We start from the raw sequence: 19,233 nt of genomic DNA, 5'->3' as shown, positions 1-19,233 counted from the left end.
TTTGGATGTCAGCTCATTGTGGCCTGCAGTTGTGCCCTCGAATCTACCCCCGGCTTCAAGACACAAACAGATCCCATATCGTCTTACTGATTGAGTGAAGACATCACCATATGCTACAAATTTGAAGCAGTTAGAGGCTGACCAAATACTGTAAACTGTTTCTCTGAGATGATTGAAGTTGAAAATTTAGACAAATTTTTAAGCCGCAAACAGCCAGTGGTGGAAAAAGAAGAAAACCTTTTATTTTCAGCGAAATGGATTCTAAGAAAATTACCTCTCATTTAAAAGACCTCAGAGAAAAAGTCATTTTGTGTTCATTTATCCATTGTTTTGCTTACGAAATGTTTATAATGTGGGCAAATTTCATAAAATTACATAAAAGATCTCTTTTATGACCTTTCTCTCATAAGTAAAGAACAAAGACTTAGGTAATTCAGCAAGTTATTCATTCTGAACGTCTGAAATGAAAACAACTCAGTAGGTTTTTCTAAGTCAGCTGATTTTATCGACTTTTAATAGCGAGTGAAAATAAGTGTTATTTTACCGATTTGACTGTGACCGAGGGTGAGAGGCTGCTTCTGGAACAGGATCAGTGTGTTAAACTCCTCAGGAAAGCCTGTGAAAACAGAGCTTCCAGTGAACAGTTGCTCACTGGTGACCAAAACAGTTGCTAGGCGACCAAACAACCTTTCCAAAGTAGTGCTAGCTACCGTTTGCTTGAAATGTTTATCCACCTACTTTGTGTCAATTTCGATCAAAGGAAGCTCATTTGAAAGTAAATTTGCCTCACAGAAAGGTGATAGTGATTGGTTGACACTGTAGTACTGCATATTGTCTCTGTAGGTGTGATGGCAGGCTCTAATGATTCTCTGTAAACATTTGGCTCCTTAACACTGGGCTATGTTAGAAAAAAAATGCTTCTCAGAGTTGAATTGCTGATTTAGGATTAGATTCTTCTCTTATTTATGACAGTCTTACTGACAGAAAATGGTCTTAGATCTGAGGCTCAGAAACAGAATAAAAATTAATCAGCAGAATCAATATTTTAAGTTTCCGTTCTTGTGTTCCAACACCAATATAATTTTCCTAAACTGGTTAGAACAAAATGGAAAACCAGTTAAGTCTGGTACTTTTACATAAGCTGTAGGCGTAATGTAATAAAATAGTATTTTTGGAGAGCATCATTATAGTCTGTGTGAGCAGAGCACAGTTTCTCCTTAGCTGGCTACAAAATTAAAGTCAGCTGTAACGAGAGCATGTTAACATGCACATTTCTCCAAACATGTGCTTGCAGGATCTTATAATGCTTAAAACATATTGGATGACGCTGCTGCTTCCAATGTACTTTTGTGAGGTTACAAAACAAACATCTTTTTGGGGTTTTATTATTTGAATGGCCTATCTTTGCCTTTTGTTGTTGCAGTGGGTCTGACTGTTTAAATATTTCATAATTCAAAAAAGATCAAGTAATCAATTACTGTTATTTTGTGTTTGAGTATATTCGACTACAAAACTAGCTAGTTCGAATGCCCATTCACAGTCTGGGTTAACTAGCTAAGCTGTTTTTTTCTCTCATTCTTGCGAGTGCAGCATAACAACAATCAGGCTTGGCCATCTGTGTAACGTATACTCTAACAACAACAAAATCTCTGGTTTTATATTCAGAAAATGTATATAATAAATTTAATTAGCTTTATTTCTTCATCCATGAACTGAAACCATGTAACGTTAGCCTCCAAAATGTCGCACTGAATTAAATCACACAAGATTTGATGTTGATCCAAAACATTTGGGAGTTTGAAGGTAAGATACATAATATACAAGGGAAAAAATAATAGAGATTTCAAACTGTTTCTTTTTAAACAGTTTACATTTATGATTACATTTTTAGTTTCCACATTTTCATTTTGATGCCTCAAACTGGTCTTAACCCCTTCTTAGACCAGCACTCATACTCTGAGAAGCTTTATGAATATAAGCCATTGGTAAGAATTAGCCTACAACATTGACAAATTCAAATATTGATGAAGAATTCTAGAGTGAGTGGTACAAACATACAATAGCTTATAAAAAGTAATGGAAACATGGCCAGCATCATTTCACCACAGCATAGTAAAAAATACTGCCATCTTAAACAATTCTACTTATTTTTCTTCCTGATTTAGTCATGGCCAGGTCCACATGCTAGTTACGTCTTCCCCTTTCACACAATGGGCCTCATTTACCAGTATCTTCTTAAGTTTCTCTTACATGTGTTCTTATGAAAGGTCCTAAGAAAAAGTCTACAACAGATTCATGACGTGTTCTTAAAACACATAATTGTTTACACCTTTGTGCTCTTGAGTGTGTGTAGATTCTGTTCTTACCTAAAAACAAATCTCAGATATGAAAACACTGGTGAATGTTAGAATCTTTATAAAATTGCAGATGTGGGTTTTAAGAAGAATCTACTTCCTAAGAATGGTTGGTGACTGAGGTGCAATGTTACCAAGTTGGGAAGATGAAAGCTATGCTTCACCTGAGACACAGCTATTCAATTATACCAGCTAACATACACCGGTGTTGGCTAGCGACATGCTTGGTAAATACAGTAGTGGGAGGGCCGTCCTACTCAACTAGAGAGAGTGACCTTGAGATCCACAATATGACAAAAAATATGTGGATACCTGACCATCACACCCATATATGAGCTTGTTAGACATTTCATTCCAAAACCATGGGCAGATATATGTAATATGGAGTCACCCCCTCCTGCAGCTGTAACAGCCTCCACTCTTCTGGGAAGGCCTTCCACAAGATTTTGAAGTGTGTCTGATTGGAATTTGTGCTCATTCAGTCAAAACAGAATTTGTGAGGTCTGGCACTGATGTTGGATGAGAAGGCCTGGCTCACAATAAACATTCTGATTAATCCTAAAGGTGTTCAGTTTTGAGGTCAGGGCTCTGTGCAGGCCACTGGAGTTCCTCACAAAACTCATCCTGGACCTCACTTTGTGCAGGGCCTTCTCTAATCTGTTACCACAGAGTTGGAAGCATATAATTGTTTAAACATCTTTGCATGATGTAGTATTAACATTATTCTTCACTAGAATTAAGGGGTCTAGCCCAAACACTGAAAAACAGACCATTATCCCTCTTCCACCAAACCTTACCATTGGCACTATGCATTCTGGTGGGTAGCATTCTCCTGGAATCTGCCAAACCTAGATTCGTCTATCAGACTGGCACATAGTGAAGTTTGTTTCATCACTCCTGACAACACATGGCTTTGTGCACAGTGATCTTAGGCTTGTGTGCAGCTGCTCAGCCATGGAGCCATTCATGAAGCTCCTGACACACAGTTCTTGTGCTGATCTTGCATCCTGGGGCAGTTTGGAACTCTATACTGAGTGATGCAGCAGAGGAGAGGTGCTTTTTATACACGATGTGCTTCGACACTCAGTGGCCCTGCTCTGTGAGTTTGTGTGGTCTTCAAGGCTGAGCTGTTGTTGCTCCTAGATGCTTCTGTTTTACAATAATAGCACCAGGGCAGATCTAGCAAGGCATACATTTCATGAACTGACTTGTCTTAACAATGTATTTTAAAATATTGTCAGGTTAAGTTGGATACATTGAGATAATGCTAGGTGTATTAAATTGAACCAAAGTTTATCTTCTCATTATGGGTCAATAACAGTTTCACAACATCAGCAGCTTCAGTTTTGTCATTGCAGATGTTCTTGAACTTTTGATGTAAGCCTCACTAATTTCTCATGTGGCAACTATTAGAAGGATATGATGTAATTCTCTGTGGAGGTCACAAGCTCACAAACTGACTTGTTATTTATCAAAGAAATAATCCACAGTCTTCAAGAGCTGAAGATAAGATCAGTAAAGTTTAAACCAGCAAAATATTTCATAATCTTTTCTCACTGAACCAAATGATGTAGGTAAACTTTACATGGGCAGATCTCGTACAGTGCCCAGAACATGTCTGAACCATAAGCGATCAAAAACCTAGTGTAACTACAAGTGAAGTTGCATTTCTCTTGTAGTAACAATTCTTCTTTTTTTTTTTTTATTTGAAAATGCCAGTCAGCCATTACACAGTGAACATATGCAAAAACATAATAGTTTATTGTCAAGTGTTGTCAGTACTTATTTTCTGAGTAGAATGTATATTGAAAGTGATAAGGGAAAAATAGTCAGTTTAGCACAAGCTGCTGGTCAATTTAGGGAAAAAATACAGCTTTTTTCCCACTTTTCAATTAAGTATCTTTAAAAACTATGTAACTATGCTTTAACACTATGTGGATAAACAGTGTAACTGCTGATATAGTCACTGTTGTCCACAGATGGATTAAAGTAGTACAACATATATAAATACACGTGTATCAACTTCAGTTTTTAGTCATGTAATTACACAAGTGTATCTTGACAGTTCTAACAGCATATTTTGTCTTCTGTAATTATATGTGTAATAGGCTAAACAGCTGTCCTTCCAACATACTTTTCTGATTGTAGCAGGAGGTGTCACATTACAGAATGGTTTAAAGGCAGACCTTTGGTTTGGTTACAATGTCACAACACAAGAACCCCACAACAGCTAGCTAAACATTAGGAAAGTTGGCATTTCCAGTGTAGATGCAGTGTAATTATTCTCACAATGTAGATAATTACACACTTTCTGTTCTAGTCAGAAAAGTCTTGTTGGAAAAAAAACATTCAAACTAATGTAATTACCTTTAATTACATAAGTAAAAACTGTTGATACATGTGTATTTACATAAGCTGTAGTACTGTAATCCATCAGTTACAGTGAGCAAATCAACAGTAGTTACATTGTTGTTGCATGTGCTGTCAATGTGTAACTACACAGTTACACACAGACACAATGTTTTCAGTCATTCTTCAACACATGAAGAAAGATTTTACTTTTTGGATGGTTTAAGCAGATTATTTTTCATGGTTAAATCTTTGTTGCGAAATTGTAAAATTTCTAAAATATTTGCAATGGGTGAGGAATGGTCTATTTTACATCGATTTCCACAACTGCTGATTTCCAAACTGACTTGTTATTTATCAAAGAAATAATCCACAGTCTTCAAGAGCTGAAGATAAGATCGGTAAAGTTTAAACTAGCAAAATATTTCATAATCTTTTCTCACTGAACCAAATGATGTAGGTAAACTTTACATGGGCAGATCTCGTACAGTGCCCAGAACATGTCTGAACCATAAGCGATCAAAAACCTAGTGTAACTACAAGTGAAGTTGCATTTCTCTTGTAGTAACAATTCTTCTATTTGAAAATGCCAGTCAGCCATTACACAGTGAACATATGCAAAAACATAATAGTTTATTGTCAAGTGTTGTCAGTCCTTTTTTTTCTGAGTAGAATGTATATTGAAAGTGATAAGGGAAAAATAGTCAGTTTAGCACAAGCTGCTGGTCAATTTAGGGAAAAAATACAGCTTTTTTCCCACTTTTTAATTAAGTATCTTTAAAAACTATGTAACTATGCTTTAACACTATGTGGATATTTTTCATGGTTAAATCTTTGTTGCGAAATTGTAAAATTTCTAAAATATTTGCAATGGGTGAGGAATGGTCTATTTTACATCGATTTCCACAACTGCTGAGTCACAAACAGCTGCTGAATGAAATAATAAAAGCAAAGCAAACACTAACATTCTGACGATTTACTCCCCACATTTTCCATTTCAGCTGATACTCATCTAATTAAATAATTATCATCAATTATCAGCGCCTGTAAACTGAGCTTTCGCAGTTCTCTAGGAATATTCTCCATCAGTTAAAGTCATCAGAGGCATTTGCATGAATCAGATCTGTTTGATCTTGTCTAAAATAAATCCTAGTCCTAAAATTACACAATAATTCCCATGTAATTCCCAGACTACATTTATTCAGTTTTATAAGCCAAAGAAAGGTCAAGCTAAGTTCTTCCATGAGTGACACTAGATGTTATCTAGATGTTATCTTGTTTGGCCACGGCTTTGATCTGCCACATGACAGTTCCAAAACTGAGCTGGGCTCATGAGTTAGGACTGCTTTTAGAACTATAATGTAGGAAATAGCATGCTTTCTTGACTGTAAGGAAAAAGTCAAGCGCTTGTTTGGTTTTGCAGTAAAGCCAAATGAAATCTCCAGACATCTTGTGCAATTCCCTTGACCAATATGACAAGGTGCCAAGCCTGCAATCTGAAGAGAAAATAAACAATAAACAGTTTGCAACATTCAGCTCAACAGTGAAGTTTTAGACCTGAAAGTTTTCACAATACTTTATGTCTTCAGCTCCCCTAACTTCATTTTATCAGAAGACACTATAGAAAATATTTCTCACTGAAGCAAAGCTTGTGTGAAAAGGTAAGTAGGTCAGTCCACAGCCTGGTATTGGCATCAGTCAAAAGAGATTCTCATCTAAAGCATCTACATCTATAACCTCATGAATCTAATGCATATCCTCATCGCGCACTGAGGCTGTGCTGGCATCAATTCTATGAAGATAAAGTTCAACTGTAGACAGTCAAGTTAGGTGACAGCCTCTTTCCTAAACCATTCAGAAGAAACTAAAACCAATAGAAGCAACTGCAGCATTCATTCATACGCTTCTGTGAACACATTGTGTTTAGTCCACAAAGAGTTCACTGCACACGAAAACTATTTATTCAACACAGTGTTATTTGAAAGACACTTTACCTGTAAGCAAAATATTCACAGAAGGGGCTCAATCCATGCCACATTCAGTTACCTTTATTTATACCTTTATTTATAATGGCCTCATAACTTCTATTCATTTTGCTTTTGCTGGTTTCGGGAAAATTTTTAGCCACCATTAACACGCCTCTGTAGATGTGGGTCACAGTTTATCCACCCACGCTTCCGGCAGTTTTGATCACACATTCTAAAAATAAAGGTGCCAAAAAAGGGTTCTTTGCAGTGATGGCATAAAAGAACCTCTTTTGGTTCATGTGTCTTGAGTATTAAGATTAGGATTAGAGGTCTGCTACCTGATCAAAGCCCAACGGGGCCCAACAAAACATCTGGTTTCTGTTTGGGTTTGGGCCTATATTTTATGCACAACATCAGGTTCAGGTTGGGTTAGTTTCCAAGTGATTTTTTTATTTGAAGGACTTTCGTATGCCTATGCAAATTTCATGAACTCTCACACATTTTCTTTGTTGTGCTCACTCTCTCTGTCTCTGTTTATATAAAACTGTGTCTGCAATACTCTGTCTCTGTTAGTATGGGTTCGGGTTTGGGTTTCCAGTTTAGCAGTACCAGTCTGGCCTGATTGCGTTGGGTGTCAAAGTTGTGGGTACAGTCACCTTCAGGCTTCAATTTCATGCCCATGCAGACCTAAAATGAGGATTATATCCAGAAGGGACATATTAAGCACATAAAAATGCAGGTGTTAATTCACCCAATATATATTTAAAAGAGGATTAAATCCAAACGATGAAACTGCTTCAGGAGGTGGCCTGAGACACATTTTAGCCTAATACAACTGTAAATACACCCATTCCTCCAGATGGAGCATGCATGTGCCTACTGAAAGGTCAAGTAAGGTATCGGTACTTCAGTAAAATAATACATGAAAAAAAAAGTCCATCTACCTATATATCTATATATCAATCTATTTATCTTTCTCTCTCTCCTCTCTCTCTCTCGCTCTTGCTATATCTATATATATATATATATATATATATATATGTATATATGTGTGTGTGTGTGTGTGTGTGTGTGTGTGTATGTGTATAGATAGATGGATAGATATAGATATAGATATAGATATAGATATACACACACGCACACACACGCACACACACACACACACACATATATATATATATTTAGTACCTGAATATCAATAGTTAAAACATAAATGAGTGAAAAGTAGAGGTCATTGCTTAGTAATATACTTGAGTACATGGTAAAAAGTGGCTCGTCAGATCTACTTAAAAAAATACTTCATGTGGTAAGAAGTAGATTAACTAGTTTCATTTAATCTAAATAAGTACTTTGAATGAACGATTCTTTCAATCAACATAATTTTTTAAGTTGAATAAAAGTAGTTAATTTACTTGTTACCACATGAAGTAATGTTTAAGTAGATCTGACGAGCCACTTTTTACAGTGTAGAAAAGAAATTAATAATGGCATGCAAAACTGATTTTTTACATACAACATAAAAAAACAAAAAAAAGAAAAATGGTACATGTTATGAGCTGATTTGCGTATCATAGGCCATACAGCAATTTAATTTCAGTCTGACCAAACAGAGATGCTCTTGACTGTAAATGCATGTGGTCAAAATCTATCTAGAACACAATCCAGATACAAGCTGTGTGCAATGACCAGGTGTAAATGTGGAACAGTGAAAAGAGAACAGTTTTCAACAGAGAAGTGACTAAGGCAGCAGCCTGTGTGGTGCTGGTTGAGACCCGATCCACATGCATATGGATATTTTTGAAAAAGTCTTTTTTTTTCTCTCTGGGTTTTGGCCCCCTGTCCACATGGAAGCTGTGCTTTAGATTACTGAAAATTGAGCTTGTGGAAAGCTTTCCAGGGTGGAGACTTTTTTAAACATCATTTTCAGCGTTTTTCTGTGCACACTTTTTTTTAATGATGACATCACAGCACCAGCTTACACATTTTCATCAGAAGTGGGAGGAGTAACCTAAAACCCATAGTCTAGAAAACGTATTGTTACTTTAGTGAAACAATGACTCAAGCAGTACCTCTAGCATTAATCAGCACAGGAACTGAAGGTTTTAAGCTTTATTCCTATCTTTTTGATGTGCTCTTGTGCTGAGGAAAAATGAGTCAGAGGTGTGCTCAAAGCAGTACGGACACTGTCACCAACATAAAGAAATTACACGTAAAACGAAACGAGTGACGTAAATAACTCAATTATCGCTAACTGAAACATAAGTAAAAAAAAACATAACAGTAAAAAGAAGATGCATTTCCTCACAAATATACTTGAACATGTTTAAAAATATTTTGAACTGAAAGCATGGAAAGTCCATCAAAATGTAATTTGAATAAATGTGCAGTGCTGTGCAAAAGTCAGAAACCACCTTTTATTTATTTGATTTAATTTCCACTGTACCCAAATATCTGATATGACTAGTGGTTATTTTTGTCATTCATCATTTTCTTAGTACTTTTTGACATTGCCATGTCTAGCTTCCTACACACAATCACACAACTTTATCCTCCATATTTCACATAATAAACATGCTCACAATGTTCTTTTCAAGGTCTTTGACATCAGATTTTACCACGTGTTATCACCTCCTTCTCGACTGATCATTTTCAAATCATTTTTGTGTTTCTGAGATTTTCAAAATTACTGTTACTGTGGGCAAGATTTTTCTCAATTTATTTTTATGAACAAAAGGGGGGCAGTGCTGTTTCAGAAATAACTGCTACCAGCTGTGACCATGGTGAAAAGAGTCTGAAGTGTCATTTACAATCAAAACACATCACTGATGGCGACATTTCAAGTTGTTAAAAAAAAAAGTTATTGGTATCTTGGTTAGAAGAATACACTAAGAAGAAGTTTGGTTCTTAATTTTTTGTCCCCCTCAGCTGGTGTTGAATTTCATCACCAGCATACCTATTTCAATTTAAAGCTCCCATATCCCATTTCATATTTTTTGGAAATTAGTTTGATGTAGTATGTAAACATTGTTAAAGGAGCAATATGTAAGATGATGCAATCTGTTGAGTTCATACTCCTCAAAGTCCCTCCTGCTCCTCCTTCTTCACTCCGTCCCCTGTTTATTTAACTGTCTAGAAGAAATGTTGCAAGTTCAGCATCAAACCCTATCCCTTTACTCGCTTGTGCTGCTTCTATTTATGTTTCATCTGTTTTTTGTGGTTTCTTCTTCATCCTCTTATGTCAGACTGAGGGCAGACTTGACACTACAGTGACTCACTATTGCCTTTTGAGGTGCAACAAGACAGGACGGGCTGGGCCTAGTTGGCTAGCATGCTAACTTCACTAGATATCTCTGCAACTGTCTGACATAATCTCAAAACTGTTACTTCTTTACATTATGTTGATAATTTTAGTTAAATTTAGAATGTTTCATGCTAGAAATCTTACAAATGCTCCTTTAAAATTTAAAAACATACTGTTCAGACCACAGTCCATATATGGAAACTAAGCTGCAAAAACAGCTTGTTTTGAATTCACTATTTTTGTGATTTGTTTTGCATGAGGGGCGCAGTGCTGTTTCAGAAATAACCGGATATGTGTGGATGAGGCCCCAGTCTCACCCTGTTTCTCGTCAGACTGTGGAATCTCGTAATAAGCCTATATTTTGTAGACCTTAGCTGACCCTAAATAAATCGTTATTCTGGGAGTCCTGCATAGCTTCACACAATCAGAAGCCAGGCAGTGTTCATCAATAATCAAACAGAGGTCATGCTATGTGGCTCGTTACCACTCCTGGACCTATGACAGTAAACACTTGGAGTGTTCTCTGATGACAGTCTGTCTTATATCCTGAGCTGTAATGACTCTCCTCTGACCATTCTAGTCTCATGACAGTGTGTTCTCCTGGAGAGCTAATATTTATTATTGTTCTGTCAGTCCTCGCTCTGCTTGGTGGAATCCTCATGTGAATGCGTGCTCCATGCCAAATCAAACACTCAGTTATGCTTTGGGTCACTTCTCTTGAGTGTGACCAAGTCTCTGAGTGTTTATGTGCTTTTGGGTTTTGACTGTTGAAACAGTCCCAGAGAGTTGCTGGCGCTAAGCCTGGCACACAGAGTGCCGGTTAACTTGGAGTGGTACTTTGCAAAGCTGCTGCCAGTTTTGCTGCCATGTATCTGTTTGACTTCTTGATGACGACTCAAAATAGATGACCTTGTGAGTGGGCTCAGAGGAGCTCCCTTCTAGTATCAGTGATATCATGCTGAGTGAGTCATTTCGTTAGTGAATTTGAAGAGGGAACTATCTTTGCTGGACAGAGACGAGGTGACTGTACATCTTCCTAATGAAAGCGTCGACCTGCTGTGCTGTTTACAGAACCAGGCCTGTACGCAAGCTGCTCCCCATGACATCCCTTCCTCTCTAGGAAATGCAGGGACAGGCAGCCACTTGCCCTTAATCTATTAGGTGACATTCAGACCAATGCCAAAGACTCCAGCCTCACTGACTTCAGTTACATATTACACCATTAAAAGTTGGACAGGATTTGTTTTGTTTTTCTCATGTGAGATCACTCTTTGCTAACATATTGTTGGATTATGACTTGGCTGCTAACATTTTATTTTTCTGTCTTCTTTTTATGGCTGATTCAGATTTAGGTCTGCAGGTTGGCACAACAGGGGGCAATCCATGCAATACCTGCTATTCTGTGGTACTTTCAAACTCATTTTGTGTAAATTTGCACTTGTGCTACTGCCTCCCCAGACCTATACATATACACACATAGGAGGCAAGCATGAACTGAATTCTGTATTAGTGCACACAGTTATAAAACCATTGTGCTGGTGATGGAATAATGTTTGACCATTATATTACTTGACAACTGTAGCCCTGCAATCTACTGTGACATACAGCGCTTGGCCAAATTATTTATTTACTTTTTTTCTTTTTTTGACCACTGGTACTTGAATATTTTTTTAATTTCTTTTCTTCTCAGTATCTTTTCTTCAATTTCTTTTATGTTATTTTTAGGGTTTTAAAGGACTTAAAAGCTATATTTCAGCACCATCAGAACAAAACCTGGTATCTCCCAAAATGAAACTTTTCAGTATTTTTGGACCATTTCTATTGGTCCGTTTATCATTAAATTTTAATGCAATGTAAAGAACAACTACGCAAAAAATAAAAAACAGAGATGCAAGGTTTTTGCATGACAGTGGTCAAGGTCTGGCTTGATGTTTAGGTCTCAAATGCAAAATCATCATGGCAGGATTTGAAAATGTGCCTTCCGTCTATACAGAACAGCAGGGGGAAGCGTTTCCACAGTATTTCATTTACTCAAAATTTTGTGTGTGCTTTGGGTAAAAAGTTTTACTGGAGAAACGCAAACACACACACACACACACACACACACACACACACACACACACACACGCACACACACATATCCACACACACACATACTCTCTTGACAAAAGTTATTTCCAGCTGCTACCATAGTGAAATTTATTTATCACTGAAGTACATCAAGTTTGAAGTATCATTTACAAGCAAAACACATTGCTGATTGCGGCATTTCTGTTTTTAAGAAAAAAAAAAGTTATTGATATCTTAGTGAAGTTCGGTTCTTGATTTTTTTTGTCCACCTCATCTGTTGTGAGTATTTGTTAAATTCCATCAGCAGCACATCTGATTCAATTTAAAGTTCCCATATCCCATTTCTTATTTTTTTAAATGAAAGAGTTTGATGCTGTATGTAAACATTGTTAAAGTTTCAAAACATACTGTTCACTCCACATCCATTTATGGCTACAAATCTGCATAAACAGCCTGTTTTAAATTCATTGTTTTTGTGATTTGTTTTGTGATGCATTTTCAAATATCAGCCTACAGCAGGTTAGCTAGACCTACTCACGTTGAAGTTATAAGGAGTGTGTTTTGAATGAGTCACAATATAAGACAGCCAGATGAACAGAGCTCATTTACATACATAAGACTTAAAGCCACAGTAACAAAATAACCTATTTAATTCTAAACAGGGCTGGAGTGGGACTTGTTTCCAAATGAGAGTATGCAGACCAGCCAACCTTAAACTCTAACTGTATTTCTCCAGCCATACGCACACACACACACACACACACACACACACACAGACACACACACGCACACAGCATTTTTGTATCTTAAATTTGACAAAATAATGAAGTCAAAATGCTACAAATTAATGTTAGCTAAGTTAGGTCAGCACTTTTGACTGCCCTCCTGCTCACATATGTCCTCATCCTACTTTCTCAGTGCCACTTTTTTTTGCAGTTTTTTTTTGTTGTTGCTGCTGTCCAACATCACATAATGGGTATGAAAAAATTTAACTCTGTAGAGCACAGCCTGCTGTGTCAGCCAGTACATGATTCACACCATCTTGCTGAATTTTATATGCTAAACTCTCAAGACTGTTATTAGCTGCTTGCATGAGTTTATACATTAGCTTACAGGAACTGGCCCAAAAAAGCTACCAGCCCACCAGGACTTCTCCCGACTTTCCGAGTTACCCATTCTGACATTGATTCTAAGGGATTAAGAGAGGTTGTAAAATGGTCATCTGAAAATTGCACATGATACGGACCTTTTGATGAAGGACTGATAAGCTAAAGCAGGTATTGGGTCGTAACTGTAAATACTGGGCTGCTTGGTGAAGAAAAACATCAAAACACTGTGTTTTATTTATTGGGTTATTTCTATTATATTGAGACCTTTTGGCACAAATAAAAACGAGATAACTAGTTTAAAAATTATTCACTTTTTTCTGGGGTCAGAATATATATATATATATTTGCTGTGCAGGATAGTATTCTGCCTGATCTATTGTTAATCTTTGAGGTGGAGTCATGATTGAACTGTGTTTGTAGTAGTGAAGCAAAACACATTGCATAGTCCTTCTTTTCAAACTCTGTATAATGATGGTTTTGGCATTGGGCTGAAACCAAGTGCTGAATATGTTATGATGCTGTTTCAAGAAGAGAGAATGGCCTTTAGGGATGTGTCAGGCTCATAACTGCACTGCTATCCCGCCATGTGCTAGAGGGCAGCATGGTGTTACATTGTGCTTACCACACACCTCATTAACTCCAAGATCACAGTCTTTTTTTTCCCCCTCCTGACACTCCTTCAAAAAATGCACAAAGCCTCAGTCTATCTCTGTCTACTGAAATGTTCAGTATTTCAGGGAATATTGAAAGATGCCATCAGTTATATTTAGTAAGTGGTGTGAAGACAAGTGCACACAGTCAAAGGCCATTAACACTAACACAGTCAATATCATTTTACAGTGAGCAGTCCTGTGGGATTTGCTCTGCATTGACACAGAGGTGGTGGCTATGGGAAGACTCTGGGAACACAGCAGCAGAGAGAGCAGAAATATGACACCATGGCTCAAACTAATTAGCGAAAATCCTGCACTGGAGCAAGAAACTCTCAGAATTCAAGGCCACTGTGGACATAAGTCTTTGTTTGTGCAGCTATTTGCACAGTAGGGGGGCTACAGTAATTAAAATATCATTACAGAAGGTTAAGAAAAGATCAGCAGACGTTCTGGACAGACATTAAGTGTAAGAGTAGCACTCGGTCAAAGTCATAGCTGCATGTGACTCTCTTTGACATTCCATGAACCTCAGAACATTGCGTTCGTGAGGCAATTCCCCACTGTCAGTCAAAGCCCACCTCTTCATCCTGGCTGACTGTAATCTAGACGCTACCAGTTTTCAACTTTGGCAACTTCAGTAAATGATTCTACACCAGAACAAACATTGGATGTCAGCGTAAGTCCTGCTCAGAAATAACCTTGTCTAAAAAACAAGGATTTAGCAGTTTTTTCCAAGGCTAAGCAGAGCAGCTTGGGCTTGTTTACATACATGCTTCAGGTTTCTTCCCACAGAATCTGTTTTTCCTATCAGCAAATATAACTCCCAATCTTACTTGGCTTGTCAGCCTTAATTGAGAGAGTGTGTCTGTGCTTCGGTCTGCAGGAGCATGTGCGATATGAGGGAACGAGAGAAAAAATGGTCAGTGGATGACCTCATATAACTTTAATCTGGACTATCAAACTTCTCTCGCTCTCGCATTGACATCCTTATGTTATAATCATAAGGGCTGAGTGACATCTCGTCAGGCAAATACCTCTCAGTTCAGTGCAATACAACCCACATTAGTGCCAGGCCAGGCTCCTCACATCCTGGCTGGTTAAGACCATGCTGAAGATGTCGCTCAGAAACTACTCAGAAAGTCTTCTGTCTCACTGATCGAACGGTTCTGTTCAGTGTTTTAAGAATTGCTTGGCTAGACTTTCCAACTTTGGCATTTGTAAGTATGCTTTTAAAATTAAAGATATAACATATGACGTCTTGCCCACTACTTGCTGTTTTTTACTTCTTTTTGCCAGTACCCTAACTTTCTCCACTTTATTTATTTTTTTTTTTGGGGGGGTGGGGTTTCAAGCTATAATTAATGTCTGTCTGACAGCCTCCAGATGTGATTTTCAAAGCCACAGAAGAACATTACGCTCTACAAAGTCTGGAGTCCAAGTACAAACATCAAAAATTCATACTGAGGACTAAATAGCTCCCTTGTTTGAAACTGTGTTTGATCTGGAGTTAACAGATGACCTTTGCTCCTTGCTGAGAAGAAATGCTGGACCTGAGCTTGATGTTCTCGCAAAACAAGTGAGCTCACATTCATAGGGCAGCGACCTGCATAGTAAATAATCCAAAAACACTCCCAAAAAACAAAGAAAAAAAACATATACTTGATGGATGCTATGTGCCTTGAGCACCAGAAGCTATTATCTGCTCACATTCCACATCTATGTCTTATCTCAGTCAGCTAGGTGCTGCATGCCTTTCCACAAAATCTCATTTCAAACCCTTTGAATTGTGTGTAATTCAATGAAGCAAACTTGACCAAATTATCGTCCTCAAACACATATCTCAGTGGATTCATTCAGATGGAGGGAACAAGGCCATGGTTTGACTTGAATATTTTACTATTCTCAAGGTGGATATAACGCTATAATGTCTACTGGTGACTAATTTAGTTGAGTTGATCCGGCTCTCTTGAAACGGAACAGAAGCTCAGGTCCTGACGTGTCCTTTGCTAAGCCTGGTTCCATTGATTGCTTTGAGGTCTCTCTGACACACTCCCAAATGAGTATTCTGGCTTTTGCTCTGACCTTTTCACTGGTTCATGGTTTCTCATTAATTGAGATGGTGTTTTGGCACATTTGCAAAGACTTAATACCTGATGATGGAGGGTAGAATTGAATGCACATCTGTTGGTTGGCTGATCATCACAGCCAATCTCTCCTGATCACACATGCTTGTACACCTCATGAACCAGAGATTTAAAAACAAGCAAGCTGCCCCTCTTTGTTGCCTGGGAGGATCTCTGTCATGCATTGCTAAGTATCAGCTTAGAATGCTCATAGTTGAACTACTAGACAGAAAGTGCTCATTATCCTCCTATCCTGCTGGAGCATTAATAGCAAACTGCATGCAAATAGAACTGCAGGAAACAGGGATGTCATTTGTAAAAGTGAATCAATTCTTACCAACAAACAAATTACTGCCTCTTTCCTCCAAACCCTCCTGCAGTAAATGTCAGAAGGAGGATGGAAGCATTAGTGCAAGTGCGGTACAAACATATCAGTTAGTGGTATAAAGGTCATTTTCATTCTTTCACATCACAGCATGTGAATGACAGTTTAATAAGACAGGACACTCTCTCTGGATACCTTAGATTGAAGTGAATTTTCTTTATCTGTGCATACATTTAGTAAAGCTCAAATGTCCTTTTCCTTTTCATTTTGCTCTCAAAATGTATGAACCTGTTGATATTTCATAAAGCTATAAGCCACCCAAGGCTGTGCATTACAAGTGATTTTATCACAGGTAAGGTGTTGTTTGCACTGTGCCTAAACCCCACTTACCCTTAGTAGAATCACTGTAATACATGGACTTGTGTGGCTTATAAAAGGGTGACAACATACAACATAATAAAACACACAAATGTTAAAGAAATAATTCTTTATTATTATTAATAATAATCAGAATAAACAGTTTTTTGCCAAACCATGTATTTAGTTTGAAGCAGTGGTTCCCAACCCAGTCAGATGCCCACATTTTTCCTTCAGAGCAAAAATGTTGACCGCACTGGGGGCCCTGAGGACCACCCTGGCAATCACTGGTTTTGAGCAATTGCCCAGGAACCCATATGCAAAGGGAATATATTTACATAGATTTCTCAAAATATTTGTCATGTAAATATTAAGTATTCACACTATAACATATATTTAGTCCATGTGTGCACAAATTTTTAATATACTGGCATATATCTACATATACTGGCATCTATTTAGATATTTAAAATAGCACTTTTGTTAAACGCTACATGTTTTTCATGTGTAGTTTTAATATGAGCAAATTTATGATCAAATAATTTTCTTCTATATGGGAACCATGGACCTTTGAACATGACTTAGACAATCAGATTTTCGAACCAGAATTATTTGTTTTATAATTGTCGGTAACTGCTAGAGCAGCCTTTGAGCCTTTGAAGTAACCATTATAAATAGGTAAAAATTCTGCAGTCATGCTTCTATAGTATCCTACAGATACCACCATGAATATGGCAAGACAGGACAACTGTAAGTCATTCAGTCAGGCTAAGTCTGCACTGTGGCTATAGAGAAAAAGCTCCATAAATATTATTCTTGAAATGCAAAACTGGAAAAATGTGACTGCTTGTCCTAAAACAAATAAAAGGATAGTGAAGTAAAAATGCAAAATGTTTATTAAAGTAATACATATAATAAACATAGTCATAGTTAAAATCTCTGAAATGGAAACGTATAGGAGAAGGAAAACATTTTTGACGCTGTAGTACTTTAATGTAACAAGGTTTAGGAGCATTTCTATTCGTTCATTCATCATGCTTATCACATTCATACAATGTAATGACCATTTTTTGTGTTTTCAAATGGTGTAAACAAAAGGTTATGAGGTTTTGATAGAAAGACAATATAATAATTTTACTGAAGTACAAAACTAACAGCCGTTAACATTGTCCTCACGATTAAAAACAAAAGAAGTGGTGGACAGAAGGTGTAGGGTTGTCATGTAACAGGACCGGCAGGCACACATACTTGTCATTCATTTATAGTATGCGTTGGGGAAGGACACTCATTTCCGGAATACCTTCTCACAATCCTTGCTCCCTCATCACCCCCCCAATCGTCTTATTTTCTCTCTCTCTCTCTCTCTCTCTCTCTCTCTCTCTCTCTCTCTCTCTCTCTCTCGATCTCTCTGTCTCTCTCTCACTCTACCTCCCACCCTCATTTCCCCTCCCACACTGTGTTACTGTGTGAGCTGTTCTCTCTCTCTCTCTCACTCTCTCTCTCTCACTCTCTCTCTCTCTCTATCTCTCTCTCTCTCTCTCTCTCTCTCTCTCTCTCTCTCTCTCTCTCTTTCTCTCTCTCTCTCTCTCTCTCTCTCTCTTTCTCACACTCTCTCTCTCTCCCCTCCTCCCTCCCTCCTCCCTCTACCCCTCACAGGCACGCACTCTGTCAGTGGAAGAGAGGATTTCAAAATCCAGCTGTAGCTCAAAGTGCTCGTCTCCCTGGGCAAATCCAGCCAAGATGAATTTGGCTTTTTCCCCTATTTACCGATTCTTTCATGTTTATGACCTCTTTTGAACACATAATGCTCTGCTAAGATCTGCCATCAGGACCCGTGAGGGAGTAGGTGATGTGCTGAAGAAGACCAGAAGTTTTTCCACAACAGCTGAAGCACCTGCCTATGACTCATTTGAGGCACTCGGACTACGCATTCTGACACAATGACCATGTTGCTCTAGTCCACTCTGGGTTTTTCGTTTTCTTTTTTTTTTTTTCTGCGCTAACTGGAACCAAATATTTGGTATATTTCAAATGGAATTCCGGGATTTTGGAATGACTACTGGGAGAGATATCATGACTTAGATCAGCGTGCGCCGGGCTCATTATAAATGCTAAACCACTCTTTGCTGGGAGCCACAAAGTCTGTGGGAATTAAACAAGGTAAGACATTATTATTCGATTAAAATGACATTTCATTTTGACCTGTCAGGTCTCTTGTCCGAAATACTCGCTGCACAGCTTGGGCACATAAGATAAGGACTTTGTTAATTAAGGGGCAAGAGGTCTTGTTCAAAATATCCAGTGTTCCTTTGCCCTAATGACATTGGTCGCTCAGTAAATTAGCTCAGTGACCTTAGAGTAGAAATTTAATTAAGCTTTGACAAAAAGTTGTCCTGCAATTTCACTGATATTTTAAATATCTAATAGAACAGAAAAAAATATCCACATTTCCACAGTTCTCACGCTGTTGATTTCAGTTCTATTCTCAGAATAAAACACTGTTAAAGCTTATTTATTGCACTTTTTTAGTGTATTTACTTACTGACTTAAAGGTTGTACTGACAGTGTTCTGCTGAACTGTAGGTAGCCTTTCAAACTTTCCAGAACACCCTTTTAACTTTTACC

At 37.7% G+C, this 19,233-nt stretch overlaps 1 protein-coding gene across 2 annotated transcripts in view; it reads left to right on the top strand.

The window, feature by feature from the left end:
• Window positions 1–18,220: 18,220 nt before the first annotated feature.
• Window positions 18,221–19,233, top strand: part of LOC118809455 (urotensin-2 receptor) — a 50,462-nt gene continuing 49,449 nt past the window's right edge. For both annotated transcript variants that reach the window (XR_005007369.1, XM_036572799.1), the window contains exon 1: window positions 18,221–18,768. Coding sequence is in view for 1 of the 2 variants with exons in the window: in XM_036572799.1 (XP_036428692.1) it covers window positions 18,717–18,768 (52 nt within the window). In the remaining variant the exon portion in view is untranslated. The remainder of the gene's footprint in view (window positions 18,769–19,233) is intronic.

The sequence above is a fragment of the Colossoma macropomum genome, unplaced genomic scaffold (genome assembly GCF_904425465.1).
Source record: "Colossoma macropomum unplaced genomic scaffold, Colossoma_macropomum, whole genome shotgun sequence".
Classification (NCBI taxonomy): Eukaryota; Metazoa; Chordata; class Actinopteri; order Characiformes; family Serrasalmidae; genus Colossoma; species Colossoma macropomum.
The sequence above is the reverse complement of the archived record's forward strand: the minus strand, read 5'-3'. Positions and strand labels throughout refer to the sequence as shown.